The 15,317-nt window shown below is 37.3% G+C and overlaps 1 protein-coding gene across 1 annotated transcript in view; it reads right to left on the bottom strand.

Moving 5' to 3' along the window:
* Positions 1–15,317, bottom strand: part of HDAC9 (histone deacetylase 9) — a 575,085-nt gene that overhangs the window by 254,788 nt on the left and 304,980 nt on the right. The window contains exon 22 of the mRNA XM_036862952.1: positions 3,892–3,999. Coding sequence (XP_036718847.1) covers positions 3,892–3,999 — 108 coding nt within the window. The remainder of the gene's footprint in view (positions 1–3,891; positions 4,000–15,317) is intronic.

Raw genomic sequence — 15,317 nt, 5'->3', positions numbered from 1 at the left:
TTTCTTACATATTTGTGCTACCTCTACAAGAAGTTCCTTATAAAGTATTGAAAGAGAAGAGAGGATTGTGACACTTACAGGCTTTGCCATTTATTAAACTGTGTGCAGGATCGTAAAAAAGTTACTTGATGTCTCTGAGCTGCTATCCTATTGGTGGCACTTACTTTTGGTGGACGTTGTGAGAATAATGACAAATTACATGTAAACTGCCCAACCTATAGTAGATACTTAATGAATGGCAGGTATTATTAGCAACATGGTATCACAATATCCATTCAAACAGTAAAGAAATCCATACATTTTTCAGATAATCAGGTGGGAATTTTCTTGACAAAAATTTCCAGACAACTAAAGCAATTTTTACTTTTTTATGAAATTACAGCATTGCCAAAATAGCATCAAAGGGCATTCTTACAGTAAAACTGGATAACTGTTGAATCATTTTTTTCCAGATATATTGAGGCATAACTGACAAATAAAAATTATATACTTTAAGGTGTACAACATGATATTTGGCACCATTTTTTGAACGAAATATTGAATATTTATAACTTGAAAAATGCTCATCTTTTAAAGATACTTCTATTTCTAGACATACTTCCTTAAATGACCTTTAGAACAATAAAACCATTTTGAGATAACTATTCTTCCAATTATAGTTTCCAATACAACAAACATGTCAGCATTTCCAGAATATTTATATTCCCTAGTTCTAGATTCTGAGAAATAGCCAACTTGGGTATTTGTAGGTTTGAGAAATTTCCACTTGCATGGGTTTTTTAAAGTATCTTATTAAAAACCTGGAAAACTTGGAAGTCCCCATAATTTCCACTGAACTCCACTGAGCATATCCATGCTGTGCAAAAAATACACCCACTTACTGCTGTAGTTTGCTGCACACGCTCAGTTAAGCATCAACATGAGACCCACTCCCTGTGCCTGGATTATACCCCTAATTCCTTTAGCCCATTAGTATCTGCAGATGAAGAAAGGACAGAACCTGTCAAAAGTTAGGGGAACAATCATGATCAAGCTCAATATCAAGGAAAAATTCCAGGTAATGAAATTTGCCTTTGGCATTTTCCTTGTTTGGGCGCCCTTCTTATCTCCTAGGTCCCCATCCCCTACGAGTTTGGTGACCTCCCTCCAGCTATCTCGAACCTCTCAGTTCAGCACCCCAACCAGGCCCACCCTATTTGAAATAAAGCTCTTAATTCTTCTCTGATGTTCAAGCAAAATGAGTGCAGACTCACAAAATGCAGTCTTTCAATACGTCAATGTTGTTTCAAGTTATAGATTTACTGGGAGAAAGAGGTAGAACATGTGAGAACTGAATGTAGATGCAGAAAATGATCAACAAAACACTAAAGTTTTCTTTGTTCACATCTCTTAACAGAGGATAACTTACCAGTGTCCTCAAATAAGCTTCCCTATTTTCTTCCTAGATCTGAATGAAGTGACTCCACAGCCATGAGTGTTAATGCTCCTGGCCAGCAGGTGTACCTGCCCAGTCATACTGGAGTCTGGAACAGGTAGACACTGAGTAACATTTTTGGTTAGCTAGAGGTCCCTGAACATGGCTACCTACTGCAATTCTTGGCTATCTACAGTGGTATTCCCATAGGCCTCATCAAATTATTAGCAACAAAAGGATTCAGTCTCTGGGTCTGTCAGCACTAGTCCGTTTGTTATGATCCTGCCTGTCTTGGACTTTTACTTTGGGCTAACAATCAGAAAGATAAACCAGCTACACTGCCTGGAATATTCAGCAAAGGAAGGTGAAATCAGTTGTGGAATATCTACTATTGGGTATGTCATGGTGTATATAACTGATAACCAGATCCACGTCTCATTTGCAAATAGCTCAGAATGTCAAAACCAGGTACAACCTTCAACATTATCAATTCTACCCTACTGATTTTGTGGAACGAGATACTGAGGCCTAGAGATATTAAGTGATTTGCCACAAGTGACACAGCATTTAAGTGGCAGAGCCTGGATCAATGTTTCTTGATTTTTATGCTGGCTCTTTTTCCCTATTCTTCTCTTTTTTAATCATACTTGCTGATTTCTCAACCAAGGGGAGGAAAAGCATTTGTATGAATCCTTGATCTTAACATAAAGAGCCAATGCTAGTTAGTACAGCTGGTGGTCAGCATGTCCATACTATGTATTGTTGACACTCTGTTTGTAGTTGGCTATTTTAAATGACTACCTCCTAAAAAATATAATCAGGTTTTTGTTCAACACTCTTCACACATACATTTGGCAATTCTGCACTCTGTGGGGTTAACAGCAATGATGATTTTGAGTGTAATATGTGGGCATTCTACTTGAGAAGGTTTCAGAATTATTGATTAAACTTCAACAAAATCAAAACAATTAGAAACTGTGAAATGCTAACAATCATTTTTGTTTTTTATTAAGTGGGTCTGTGCCAGCATAATCTTTTAAAAATTATAGTATTGTGGCCTGGCTGTTGTCTGTCATTTGAATTCTTTTGAAAATAAGATTCTCAAATACTACTTTAAAAATGTCAATTGATTCTAGTGCTACAAGTGACATATTCAAACAAGAAGAATTATTCCTCAAGTGCTACTGGGAGAGAGCCAAAACCTCTCCATAAGGCTGATTCCTTTCTTCTTTTCAATAGCTCGTTATCAAAGGTAAAGACTGAGTATTAAGCACCACATTAATGGCCTAAGAAATCTCCTGAGATGAGCAATTAATATCCTAATGCTGATCATGTCAACTTAACATGAGGCGCATATATATATATATATGTATATATATATATATTTTTTTTTTTTTTTTAAATATAGCCCACCTTATCATAATGCTATTTCTGTAGGTTTTGACTTAAAGAGTTAGAGCAAAGACTTCTGGGGCAGACAATGCATTGTAAAGTGCACATTCCTACCCTGCATTTTTAATCACAAGTGAAATAGTCAGGTGTAATTGAATAAAAATTCATTAGGCATAAAGAAAAATAATCCTAATTAGATTTTATTTTAGATGAACAAAACACACAGTGCCTATATTGCTGGTTACAATATATTTCCCCTAAGCCCCACAACTGCTAAAAATACCAAATCAATCACTGCCCAGATTTCATTATGAAGTGTGTGAACCAGTGCATTAAAAAGCTATGTTAGCACCAACAAAGTTTATTGGGGCAACTGCATTCAAGATGCACATGGTATACCTTTAAATAGCACTGTTAAAATACCAAATAAAATGTCAACGTCTGTCAGGTCTCTGGCTTTTATAAATTGTTTAGACTGGGAAACGTTGGGGTTTGGACATTGTTCTTTTCACATGATGTAGAAAAGAAGAGACCGTAGAAAGAAAAGAACAATAAAGCGTAGTTCATTTCTGAAGTTCTTTCATGGAAAAACATACTCTGGATCATTACCCTTCTAGTCAACAATTTCCTTCTTCCTCCCAATCCTTCCCATCTGATATTTACCTTTCTCCCCACCCCCAACCCCTTCTCTCTGGGTGGTATTCTGAGCTTATACACAGTACTCAGTAATCATATGTTTTATGTCGCTTCAAAAGAGAATCCCAGGAGGGCATGACTGGTATGTATATACTGGGTATTTTTAACCTGGACCATAGCTTTACTCACCATTTCTATGCTCTTAAAAATACACCAGAGTGCCCTAACCGCAGAGTTTCCCCAAGGAGAGGAAGGCCCTGGGAGCACGATCAGCTACTACCTACCTACACACTAGTTATTATCACACCTTAGTGGCCATCTCTTTGCCCTCTTCCCTCCGCCCCTTTCCTTTTATTACCACACCACACTCCCCACAATTCCCAAACAACAACATCTCTGTTTCAGCGTCTCCTCTGGATTTCCCACACTTAATGCAATCCAGACCTCACCTTCAGCTCTCCTGAGGCCACTTTGGAAGCCAGCTCGATGACACAGCCAACAGCCATGCGTGCAGCACCGGACGAGTGCAGCTCATTCCAAATGGTGTCACTGTCCACCTGAGCAAACAGTGAGCAGAGCCCGCAGAAGAGAGAGGGAGAGAAGGAGAAGGAGTAGATGAAAGAGGGAGGGGGGAGGAAGGTTCAGGAGAGGGGAGAGAGAGAGAAAGCAAATTTGTGAGGAAGGGCTGGCACAGTAACAGCCTATGTACAATAACATTAGTCTTCCGTCTTGGCCAGCTGAAAAGGCCTTCTGCACACGGCTTTGCTTATACTTTTTCTCTACACTGACTTCTCCAATGGAAACACATTCCTGCCATGCCTCACTGCCGTTCCCTGTTTAGATTTCTCATTACAAACAGCATTACATAGGCCAGATCTGGCGTAGCTACAGGCTTGCTAGAAACCAGGCCCCAGTAGTAGATAGAGTGAAAGCTAAGAGCACTTAGCTATACATAAAAATCGGATTTGCAAGTGCTAGAGGGGGAAAATTCAAATACCTTTCTGGCTGCAGGTTTACGGGTAGCCAAAAACAATTATTAGGCAGGTAGCAGTAGCAGTCAGTGAGGAGGAAGGAGCAACCGCAGTTCAGGTTCTCCAACTAAATGGAGGGAGTATGTGGTCCTCACACTTAAAATATTCTCAACACTCAACTGCAAGGAGAGATTTGACTTTCAAAGTAGAAGCTTAACATTTAGTACAGTTTGGCAGCTAGACTTAGTGCAAACTAGTATTATTAAAATTAGATAGGCCATTAAAATATATGGCTGCTCCTATACTAGAGAACACTATTATCAAAACAAAGCATGAACCAATATTTTGGATTTACCTTTATAAAATGCTGTTTACTCTTTTTTGTGGACGCACTAAGAGAACATTTACAACAAGGACAAGAAAAGTGCAATAGTAGTGGTTTATAATTGTCATATATGTTACATATTTTCAATGCATAAATATGTCATAATATAAAAAAATAACAGTATCAAGCTGTAGAAGTCTCTTATTTTAGGACACAGTTGGAGCACTGGGAAATGCAATAAACAAATTTGTGACTGTGCAAATATCAAGACTTCTCAAATGGCTCAAAGAAGGGAACTCTGACACAAAATACAGAATTTTTTTAAAAAGAAGAACTAAATTGAAGAGGCCTAATGGCAGGGAACAAACACAATAAATAATAACTCATTCACAATGCACTAAGCAGTTTCCTAAGCATTTTCACATGCTTTTTCTCATGACAGCCTTAACAACTTAAATTCTGTTAAGAACAATGAGTAAATACATAATCAATGAGAACACTAAATAAATAAATAGAATATTAAGATTCTCTCAACAACAGCAAAGTGGTAAAGAGAGAAGATTCTGGAATTAAACTGTCCAGGTGAAATTATGACTTCACCACTAAAAGGTGAATGACAATGGGCAATCAATTAATTAACAACTCTGTGCTTTCTCTTACCAATGAAATAGCAGCTTTTTAAAGTGCCATCTGCATATGAGGTTGGGGAGGATTAAATGAGTACGTGATATGCAACTGTCAGCTACTACTATTTCAGCTATTACACTCATTTTTGTAATGCCTAACACATAGTTGAGGCCTAATAAGTGGTTATTGAACGAACATACTGTGGCTTAGAGAGGCTACCCAGCAGGTCTGAGGACCCTCACACAGAGCTCTGACCCTGACAACACATGCCTTTCTACCATACTCCTGAAATAACACTTACTTTCTAAGGACATTCAGCCCATGTCATAATCAACACCATCATGGTCAACACTACCAACTAAAAAGTAAAGGAATCATCAAATGAACCTTAGAACCTAATCATTTACCCTCTAAATTGAGAGTTTTATATTTTTACTAAACCACTGTAAGTAAGTAGTTATTTGAGCTTCATGAGGATACAGCCTTCAGGAAAATGGTTGTTCAAGCTAAAAAATAAAAAACATTTACATTGTGTTGGATACTTTTAAACCAATTTTCAACCATTACATAGCTACAGGTGCCATAGAAAGTCCTCATTCTTCAGATTTAAAATTATTGGGGGTGCAAGCAAACATAAAACAAATCAATAAACCCCAAAAGAAAACTAGAAGCTGGTTCTTTGAGAAGAAAAACAAAATTGATAAACCGTTAGACAGACTCATCAAGAAAAGAAGGGAGAGAACTCAAATCAGTAAAATTAGAAATGCAAACGGAGAAGTTACAACTGACATCACAGAAATACAAAGCATCATAAGGCACTACTACAAACAACTATACACCAATAAAATGGACAAACTAGAAGAAACGCACAAATTCTTAGAAAGGTACAACCTTCCAAGACTGAACCAGGAAGAAATAGACAATATGAAAAGACCAATCACGAGTACTGAAATTGAAACTATGATTTTAAAACTTCCAATAAACAGAAGTCCAGAACCAGATGACTTCACAGGAGAAGTCTATCAAACATTCAGAGAAGAGTTAACACCTATCCTCCTGACACTCTTCCAAAAAAATTGCAGAGGAAAGAACACTGCCAACCTCATTCTACGAGGCTACCATCACCTGGATACCAAAACCATACAAAGATATCATAAAAAAAAAACTACAGGCCAATATCACTGATGAACATAGATGTAAAAATCCTCAACAAATTACTAGCAAACAGAATCCAACAACACATTAAAAGGATCATACACCACGATCAAGTGGGATTTATCGCAGGGATGCAAGGATTCTTCCATATATGCAAATCAATCAATGTGATACACCACATTAACAAACTGAAGAATAAAAACAATATGGTCATCTCAACAGATGCAAAAAAAGCTTTTGACAAAATTCAACACCCATTTATGATAAAAACTCTCCAGAAAGTGGGATTAGAGGGAACCTACCTCAACATAATAAAGGCCATATACAACAAACCCACAGCAAATAACATTCTCAATAGTGAAAAACTGAAAGCATTTCCTCTAAGACCAGGAATAAGACAAGGATATCCACTCTCACCACTATTATTCAACATAGATTTGGAAGTCCTAGCTATGGCACAGAGAAGAAGAAGAAATAAAAGGAATCCAAATTGGAAAAGAAGAAGTAAAACTGTCACTGTTTGCAGATGACATGATACTATACATAGAAAATCCTAAAGATGTTACCAGAAAACTACTAGAGCTCATCAATGAATCTGGTAAAGTTGCAGGATACAAAATTAATACACAAAAATCTCTTGCATTCCTACACACTAACAATGAAAGATCAGAAAGAGAAAACAAGGAAACAATCCCAGTTACCATTACATCAAAGAGAATAAAATACCTAGGAATAAACCTACCTAAGGAGAAAGAAGACCTGTACTCAGTAAACTATAAGACACTGATGAAAGAAATAAAAGATGACACAGACAGATGGAAAGATATACCATATTCTTGGATTGGAAGAATCAATATTGTCAAAATGACTAAACTACTCAAAGCAATCTACACATTCAATGTAATCCCTATCAAATTACCAATGGCATTTTCCCCAGAATTGGAACAAAAAATTTTACAATTTGTATGGAAACACAAAAGACCCCAAATAGCCAAAGCAATCTTGAGAAAGAAAAATGGAGCTGGAGGCATCAGGCTCCCTGACTTCAGGCTATACTACAAAGTTATGGTCATCAAAACTGTTTGGTACTGGCACAAAACAGAAATATAGATCAGTGGAACAGGATAGAAAGCCCAGAGATAAACCCACACATCTATGGTAACCTAATCTATGACAAAGGAGGCAAGACTATACAATAGAGAAAAGACAATCTCTTCAGTAAGTGGTGCTGGGAAAACTGGACAGTGACATGTAAAAGAATGAAATCAGAACACTCCCTAACACCATATACAAAAATAAACTCAAAATGGATTAATGACCTAAATGTAAGGCCAGACACTATAATATTCCTAGAGGAAAACATAGGCAGAACAGTGTTTCACATAAATTTCAGCAAGATCTTTTTTGATCCACCCCCAGAAGTAATGAAAATAAAAATAAACAAATGGGATCTAAAAACTTAAAAACTTTTGCACAGCAAAGTAAACCATAAACAAAACAAAAAGATAGTCCTCAGAATGGAAGAAAATATTTGCAAATGAAGTGACGGACAAGGGATTAATCTCCAAAATATACAAACAGCTCATGCAGCTCAATATCAAAAAAAAAAAAAAAACAAACAACCCAATCAAAAAATGGGTGTAAGGTCTAAATAGACATTTCTCCAAAGAAGACAGACAGATGGCCAAGAGGCAAATAAAATGATGCTCAACATCACTAATTATTAGAGAAATGCAAATCAAAACTGCAGTGAGGTATCACCTCACACCGGTCAGAAAAAGAAATAAAAGGAATACAAATTGGAGAAAAAGAAGTAAAGCTGTCACTGTTTGCAGATGACATGATACTATACATAGAGAATCCTAAAGATGCTAGCAGAAAACTACTAGAGCTAATCAATGAATATGGTAAAGTAGAAGGATACAAAATTCATGCACAGAAATCTCTTGCATTCCTACACACTAATGAAGAAAAATCTGAAAGAGAAATTAAGGAAACACTCCCATTTACCACTGCAACAAAAAGAATAAAATACCTAGGAATAAACCTACCTAAGAAGACAAAAGACCTGTATGCAGAAAACTATAAGACACTGATGAAAGAAATTAAGAATGACACAAACGGAGAGATATACCATGTTTTTGGATCGGAAGAATCAACACTGTGAAAATGACTATACTACCCAAAGCAATCTACAGATTCAGTGTATTCCCTATCAAACTACCAATGGCATTTTTCACAGAACTAGAACAAAAAATTTCACAATTTGTATGGAAACACAAAAGACCCCAAATAGCCAAAGCAATCTTGAGAAAGAAAAACGGAGCTAGAGGAATCAGGCTCCCGGACTTCAGACGATACTACAAAGCTACAGTAATCAAGACAGTATGGTACTGGCACAAAAACAGAAATATAGATCAATGGAACAGGATAGAAATAAACCCAGCGATAAACCCACGCACATATGGTCACATTATCTTTGATAAAGGAGGCAAGAATATACAATGGAGAAAAGACAGCCTCTTCAATAAGTGGTGCCAGGAAAACTGGACAGCTACATGTAAAAGAATGAAATTACAACACTCCCTAACACCATACACTAAAAAAACCTCAAAATGAATTAAAGACCTAAATGTAAGGCCAGACACCATAAAACTCTTAGAGGAAAACACAGGCAGAACACTTAGCAAGAAGATCCTTTTTGACCCACTCCTAGAGAAATTGAAATAAAAACAAAAATAAACAAATGGGACCTAATGAAACTTAAAAGCTTTTGCACAGCAAAGGAAAACATAAAGAAGATGAAAGAAACCCCTCAGAATGGGAGAAAATATTTGCAAATGAAGCAACTGACAAGGGATTAATCTCCAAAATTAACAAGCAGCTCATGCAGCTGAATATCAAAAAAAACCAAACAACCCAATCCAAAAATGGGCAGAAGACCTAAATAGACATTTCTCCAAAGAAGATATACTGATTGCCAAAAAACACATGAAAGGATGCTCAACATCACTAATCATTAGAGAAATGGAAATCAAAACCACAATTAGGTATCACTTGACACCAGTCAGAATGAGCATCATCAAAAATCTACAAACAATAAATGCTGGAGAGGGTGTGGAGAAAAGGGAACCCTCTTGCACTGTTGGTGGGAATGTAAACTGATACAGCCACTATGGAGAACAGTATGGAGGTTCCTTAAAAAACTAAAAATAGAACTACCATATGACCCAGCAATCCCACCACTGGGCATATACCCTGAGAAAACCGTAATTCAAAAAGAGTCATGTACCACAATGTTCATTGCAGCTCTATTTACAATAGCCAGGACATGGAAGCAACCTAAGTGTCCATCAACAGAGGAATGGATAAAGAAGATGTGGCACATATATAGAATGGAATATTACTCAGCCATAAAAAGAAACGAAATTGAGTTATTTGTGGTGAGGCGGATGGACCTAGAGTCTGTCATACAGAGTGAAGTAAGTCAGAGAGAGAAAAACAAATACCATATGCTAACACATATATATGGAATCTAAAAAAAAAGAAAATGGTTCTGAAGAACCTAGGGGCAGGAGAGAAATAAAGACGAAGACGTAGAGAATGGACTTGAGGACAGGGGGAGGGGGAAGCGGAAGGTGGGAAGAAGTGAGAGAGTGGCATGGACATATATACACTACCAAATGTAAAACAGATAGCTAGTGGGAAGCAACCGCATAGCACAGGGAGATCAGCTCAGTGCTTTGTGATGACCTAGAGGGGTGGGATGGGAAGGTGGGAGGGAGGCTCAGAGGGAAGGGATATATGTATACATACAGGTGATTCACTTTGTTGTACAGCAGAAACTAACACAACATTGTAAAGCAATTATAATCCAATAAAGATGTAAAAAAAAAAAATAAGGATATGGTTATTGATTAGTGCCAGGCACAAAGATGCTCAATGGATGCTTGAAGTTTTGACCACATCCAAAATTTAGGCTCATCCCTAAACAGGTTCTATTTAGGAATCTATGGGATTTATCATTCATTTATTTGCTTGTATTTAAACATAAAAAACATTTCTCTAAATACTACTTTAACCTATATTTTATGTACATTTAACTTATAACTAAGTGGTAATAGTGGTAAGTTTTGTAGATATAACCTATTCATAAATGAGTAATTGTATTTAATTCTGAATGTATGAACAAGGTTTTCTTAGCTTGAGCTGCCACAACAAAATACATACACTGGGTGGCTTAAACAACAGAAATTTATTTCTTACAGTTCTGGAGGCTAGAAATCCAAGACAAAGGTGCCAGCCAATCTAATGTCTGGTTTATTTCTCTTCCAAGCTTGCAGATGGTTGCCTTCTCACTATGCCCTGACATGGCTTTTCCTCAGTGAGTGCACATGGAGAGAGCCTGATCTCTCTCTTCTTCTTCTTAGGATGCCACCAACCCTACTGAATTAGAACCCCACCGTTATGACCTCATTTAACCTTAATTGCCTCCTAAAAACCCTATCAAATTCAATCACATAAGGGTTAGGGCTTCAACATATTCATTTTGGGGGGAACACAATTCAGCCTATAGCAAGGTTACGTCCCCAAAGCTGTTTATAAGTCAATTTATAAGCATATTTCCCTAAGACATTGTGTTCCAAATCGTGTTTCAGGGACATCAGCTGCCAAAATTAGCTACCAAAACCTATCCCACATGTATTAGGCATATTATAGTCTAATAAGAGTTCAATGGTAAAAAAAGGATGCATGACCCATGAACTCTCCCTACATAATCCCCTGCCATTAGAAGAGATTGTCCCAAATCCACTTCCGGCCATTCTCTATGGCAAAAAGTTATTTCTTCCCCCCCTATGTCCCTCTTATTGGTTGGAGAGATTGCCAAAAACCTTTCCCTATATTTGTGATAGTGTCAAGAAGATCTCCTTCATACGAGAGCTGATTTCAACTGTGCAAGACTTCCTGACAGTAGGAAAAAACTCTAGGTAAGAAAGGATGGTTGACTCCATCAAATGATGATGGTTCCTGGCATGGAATGGGATATTGAGTGGCTGGACAGGAAAGGAAAAGAACAAGAAAAACTCACCTCAGGTGGATATACATAAACAGGATTAAGGAGCTGAGCTGGCAATACAATAATGGTGGAAGTAGAGACCAGAAGGGCTTAGAACTGTAAGAAGACAGGTGCTCTAGCATTTGGAAGTTGAAGGTAGAGCTATCAGAAAAGTGGCATAGAGTTGGCTCTGGACACGTAAAATAATGTAAATTATAATAGATTAGGCCAGCAAAGGGGAAAGAAATGGCAGTGGAGCAGAAAGCAATCCTGCTGACCACACTAGCTGGTTACTAAGATCTTGCTAAAGTTCTTAAGGGATGCAAGGCAAAGTTTTAAAACCAGAACTATTATAATCTGAAAAAAATCAATGTGTTTTATCTTTGTTTTTTCCATGCACCACATTTACTTCCCCTTGGTCTGCCCACCAATTCATTCTTCTGCCTGACGTGTGTGTGTGTGCGTGTACAAATACACACACACACGTACACGTGCATTATTTTTTTTAATTTAATTTTTTTTATACAGCAGGTTCTTAGTATCTCTTTTATACATATTACATGTGCATTATTATGGGGCAGTGGTACATGAGATCAAAGGGAGATTAGGATTGCTATAAAAGAAATATAAAGAAATTGACATTCAAAACAAAGATTTTTCATAAATACACATAAAAATCCAGATTTTGTGGTAAAAGAAGATTTTTTTTCCAAACTCCTTTACGTATTAAAAACTAAGCTTGGTGCTCTCGGATTATAATCCTATGTTAGCGATAGCATCAAGACAATGCTATCACTGCTTCTCTGAATGATAGTTCAGAGAAGAGACTCTTTCTACCTGTGACACCCAGGCAGAGGGCTTGCTGACCTAGGCTATAGATAGGATATGGTGACAGGAAGAAAAAGCTGGAAGCCATCTTTTATGGTGATGAGATATTGGAGAAAGGCAAACTGAAGAGTTGTGACAGAAGCAGGGGAGGTAAAGAATGATAAGTGAGCACATCTCAGAGAGAGGAAAATGTGTTAGGTAAATTGACAAGATAATAAGCAAATCTTTGGTGTCATTTACACTCAGGAGTTTGGTAGTCCATGTCTATACCCAAGTGTGGGCACCACATTAAAAAGGCTAAGGAGTAGTGTGAAAAGTAAATGGAAGTTCAGACTGAAGCATTCCTAAGATGCTCTTGGGTCCTGTGTGGTAGGAATGGAAGCCTCAAGCTTCCACAGTCTTCCAAGTGTATGCTATGGGAGAGCCCCTGAAACAGAGTAACTATGGATGGAGTCAAATGAAGTCCACAGCAGAAGCTCAGGAAGATCCCAGCACAGGGAGCGCCGAGGTGAGGCTGTTGGAGCCTGCAAACCCCACCAAGCTCCATTTCGCAGTGAAATCAGAAACCAGGAGAAATTCAGCTGCTGACCTCAGTTTTAAATGCTGGAAAATCAGCAACAATCAGGTAGATTAAGGAGGTTGCCATGGAAACCTGAATATCCAGAGGATAGTGAGTATCCAAGGACCCCATCAGGTCTCTCTCTCTCCCTCAGACATCCAAATGCCACCTTGAGAGAGGAAGCTGAGAGACAGAGCAATTACCTAAAGAGACTGCGTCTAATAATAAGTTGATCATGAAGAGACGGAATTTTAAAACTGAAAGGAGGCTATTCAAACTCAAAGAGACTGATATATTACTAATTGTAGAGAAGATCAGCATAATTAGGAGAAAAAAGAAAGAGCCTATTTATCACATATATGAGTAAGCACGGATTATTCTGTGTCCCATTTTCAAGGTCAGGAATGTACTCTGTTGAATGACAGGGAAAAGAGTCTAGCCAGGATCCTGGGCAGAATTCTCCAAGAATATGCTGCATACATGGCTGGTGGTGTATAATAGTATTTTAGAATTAATGTAGCAATATGCAACTTATTGCCCCCCCTCAGAATTCACCTGGAATGTGCACCAAGCTTTTCCTCATGTACTATTCTAAAAAAACAATATGCTTTCAACTTTCAAATATTTCTGACAATGTAACTAGTGCACAAAACATGAAGGCAGCTTTAGTAGTCTGCTGAGTAACTGTCCACAGAGGTCTTATTTTACTGCCAGAATTAAAATCTTTCAATCTGGAAACAGTTCCCCAAAAGTTCAAATCACTTTATAAATATGTAGGAGGGTCTGGACCTAACATGTGTCCAAAACTGAGGTTCAGAAACATGAGTTGAAGGTGTCCCACAAAAAAGTCTTTCCGTGTGAGAAACTGAGCAAATGTGGTGAGATAAGGTGGTAATATCCTTTAGGGTAGAGAATCATACAAGCTTGGTCCATAAGGAAGATTAGTTAAAAGAGGAAGAGACACAATTCTGAAGACAGTACAGAATCCGGCACTGAGATCCTCCTACTCCTTACTCCCAGCCACTCACGTCTATTTAGCAGGGTAGAAAAGGGTAAAGTGATAGAGAAAGCTGTAAGGAAAAACTGAAATAAGCAATACATTTTCAATTCTGTAAAAAAAAATGAGATTGAAGTAGAACACTTTGGTATCAACTTGGAAAATTATAATGTTAAAAGAGGGTAATAGACACATTCTCCACTTCATTATGGACCTCAAAAAATCCAGAGCAACTAGCAATGTGAAAACCTCGGAATAATCAGCAGAGGCCAACAGACCTCACTGATTAAAAAAAAAAAGAAAGAAAGAAAGAAAAGGAAAGAACATGATATGGGGGGAAAATCAGCAATTCAGAAGTAGACAGTGATTATTCATATTAGCCATTTCTGAAGCTCCTAAAATAATTAGGAAGGTGCTCTCTCTAAGGAGACACGTAGGAAGTGTAGTAGGAGGGAGAGTAAGGGCCAAAAAAAGCACTAGTTACACACCTCTTTATAAAAATGTAGCCACTAGATAACACTATACACATCTGAAAGAAGAACATCATGTTGTAATCTGTCTCAGTAGTAGTGAAAAAGGATGAGGGGTGATAAGAAGGACTGCTGACTCAAACATGACTTATAGAACAGGAATGGTAGAAATGTGATCTCATTCACTTGAAGTCAAAGCAGAACACAATTCCGGAAATATACAGAGAAAGCAATAGAAAACTAATATGGACATTTCATGTTTTCAGTTTTATTATTCTTATTTATTCTCTTACTCTACAAAGTTCTGGTCTTTATTATTTATAAATAATAATGACAACAATAATAAGAGTTGTCATCTCATAGAGTACTTATTAAGATCTAGCCACCGTGAAAAGCTCTTTGCCTGTATTAACTCATACAATCCTCACAACAACTACTGACATAGATGCTATTATTGAGCAGTTTTGTATATGAAATTCAGAGAGGTTATTCAGCTAGTAATTAGTGGAGCAGGAATAAGAAGCCAGAAAAAAAAGAGGATAAGCTCTTAACTCATACTGATTTTTATGCTAGTCAAATCAAAATCTAAAAACTAAATAAATAAGTTTAAAAAAAACAGATATCATATTTGTAGAATTAAAGATTTTCCTAATGAAATAAATCAGCTAAGACCTACATGAATGTTTTATCTTTAAAGGTATTGAACTTCTATCATGTAAAGTTGCTAAAATATTCAAGAAATTTAAATACCCCAAGTTGTATTTGGAATAGCTGGGCTTTTCCTGAGTGTTGTGATTTGCTTGCCATTTTTCTGAAGCAGTGTCCCAATGGGGATGGTTTTGCCCCGCCATGGGCCATTTGGTGGTTTCTGGAGACATTTTTGGTTG

The sequence above is a fragment of the Balaenoptera musculus genome, chromosome 9, assembly GCF_009873245.2.
Source record: "Balaenoptera musculus isolate JJ_BM4_2016_0621 chromosome 9, mBalMus1.pri.v3, whole genome shotgun sequence".
Lineage (NCBI taxonomy): Eukaryota > Metazoa > Chordata > Mammalia > Artiodactyla > Balaenopteridae > Balaenoptera > Balaenoptera musculus.
The sequence above is the reverse complement of the archived record's forward strand: the minus strand, read 5'-3'. Positions and strand labels throughout refer to the sequence as shown.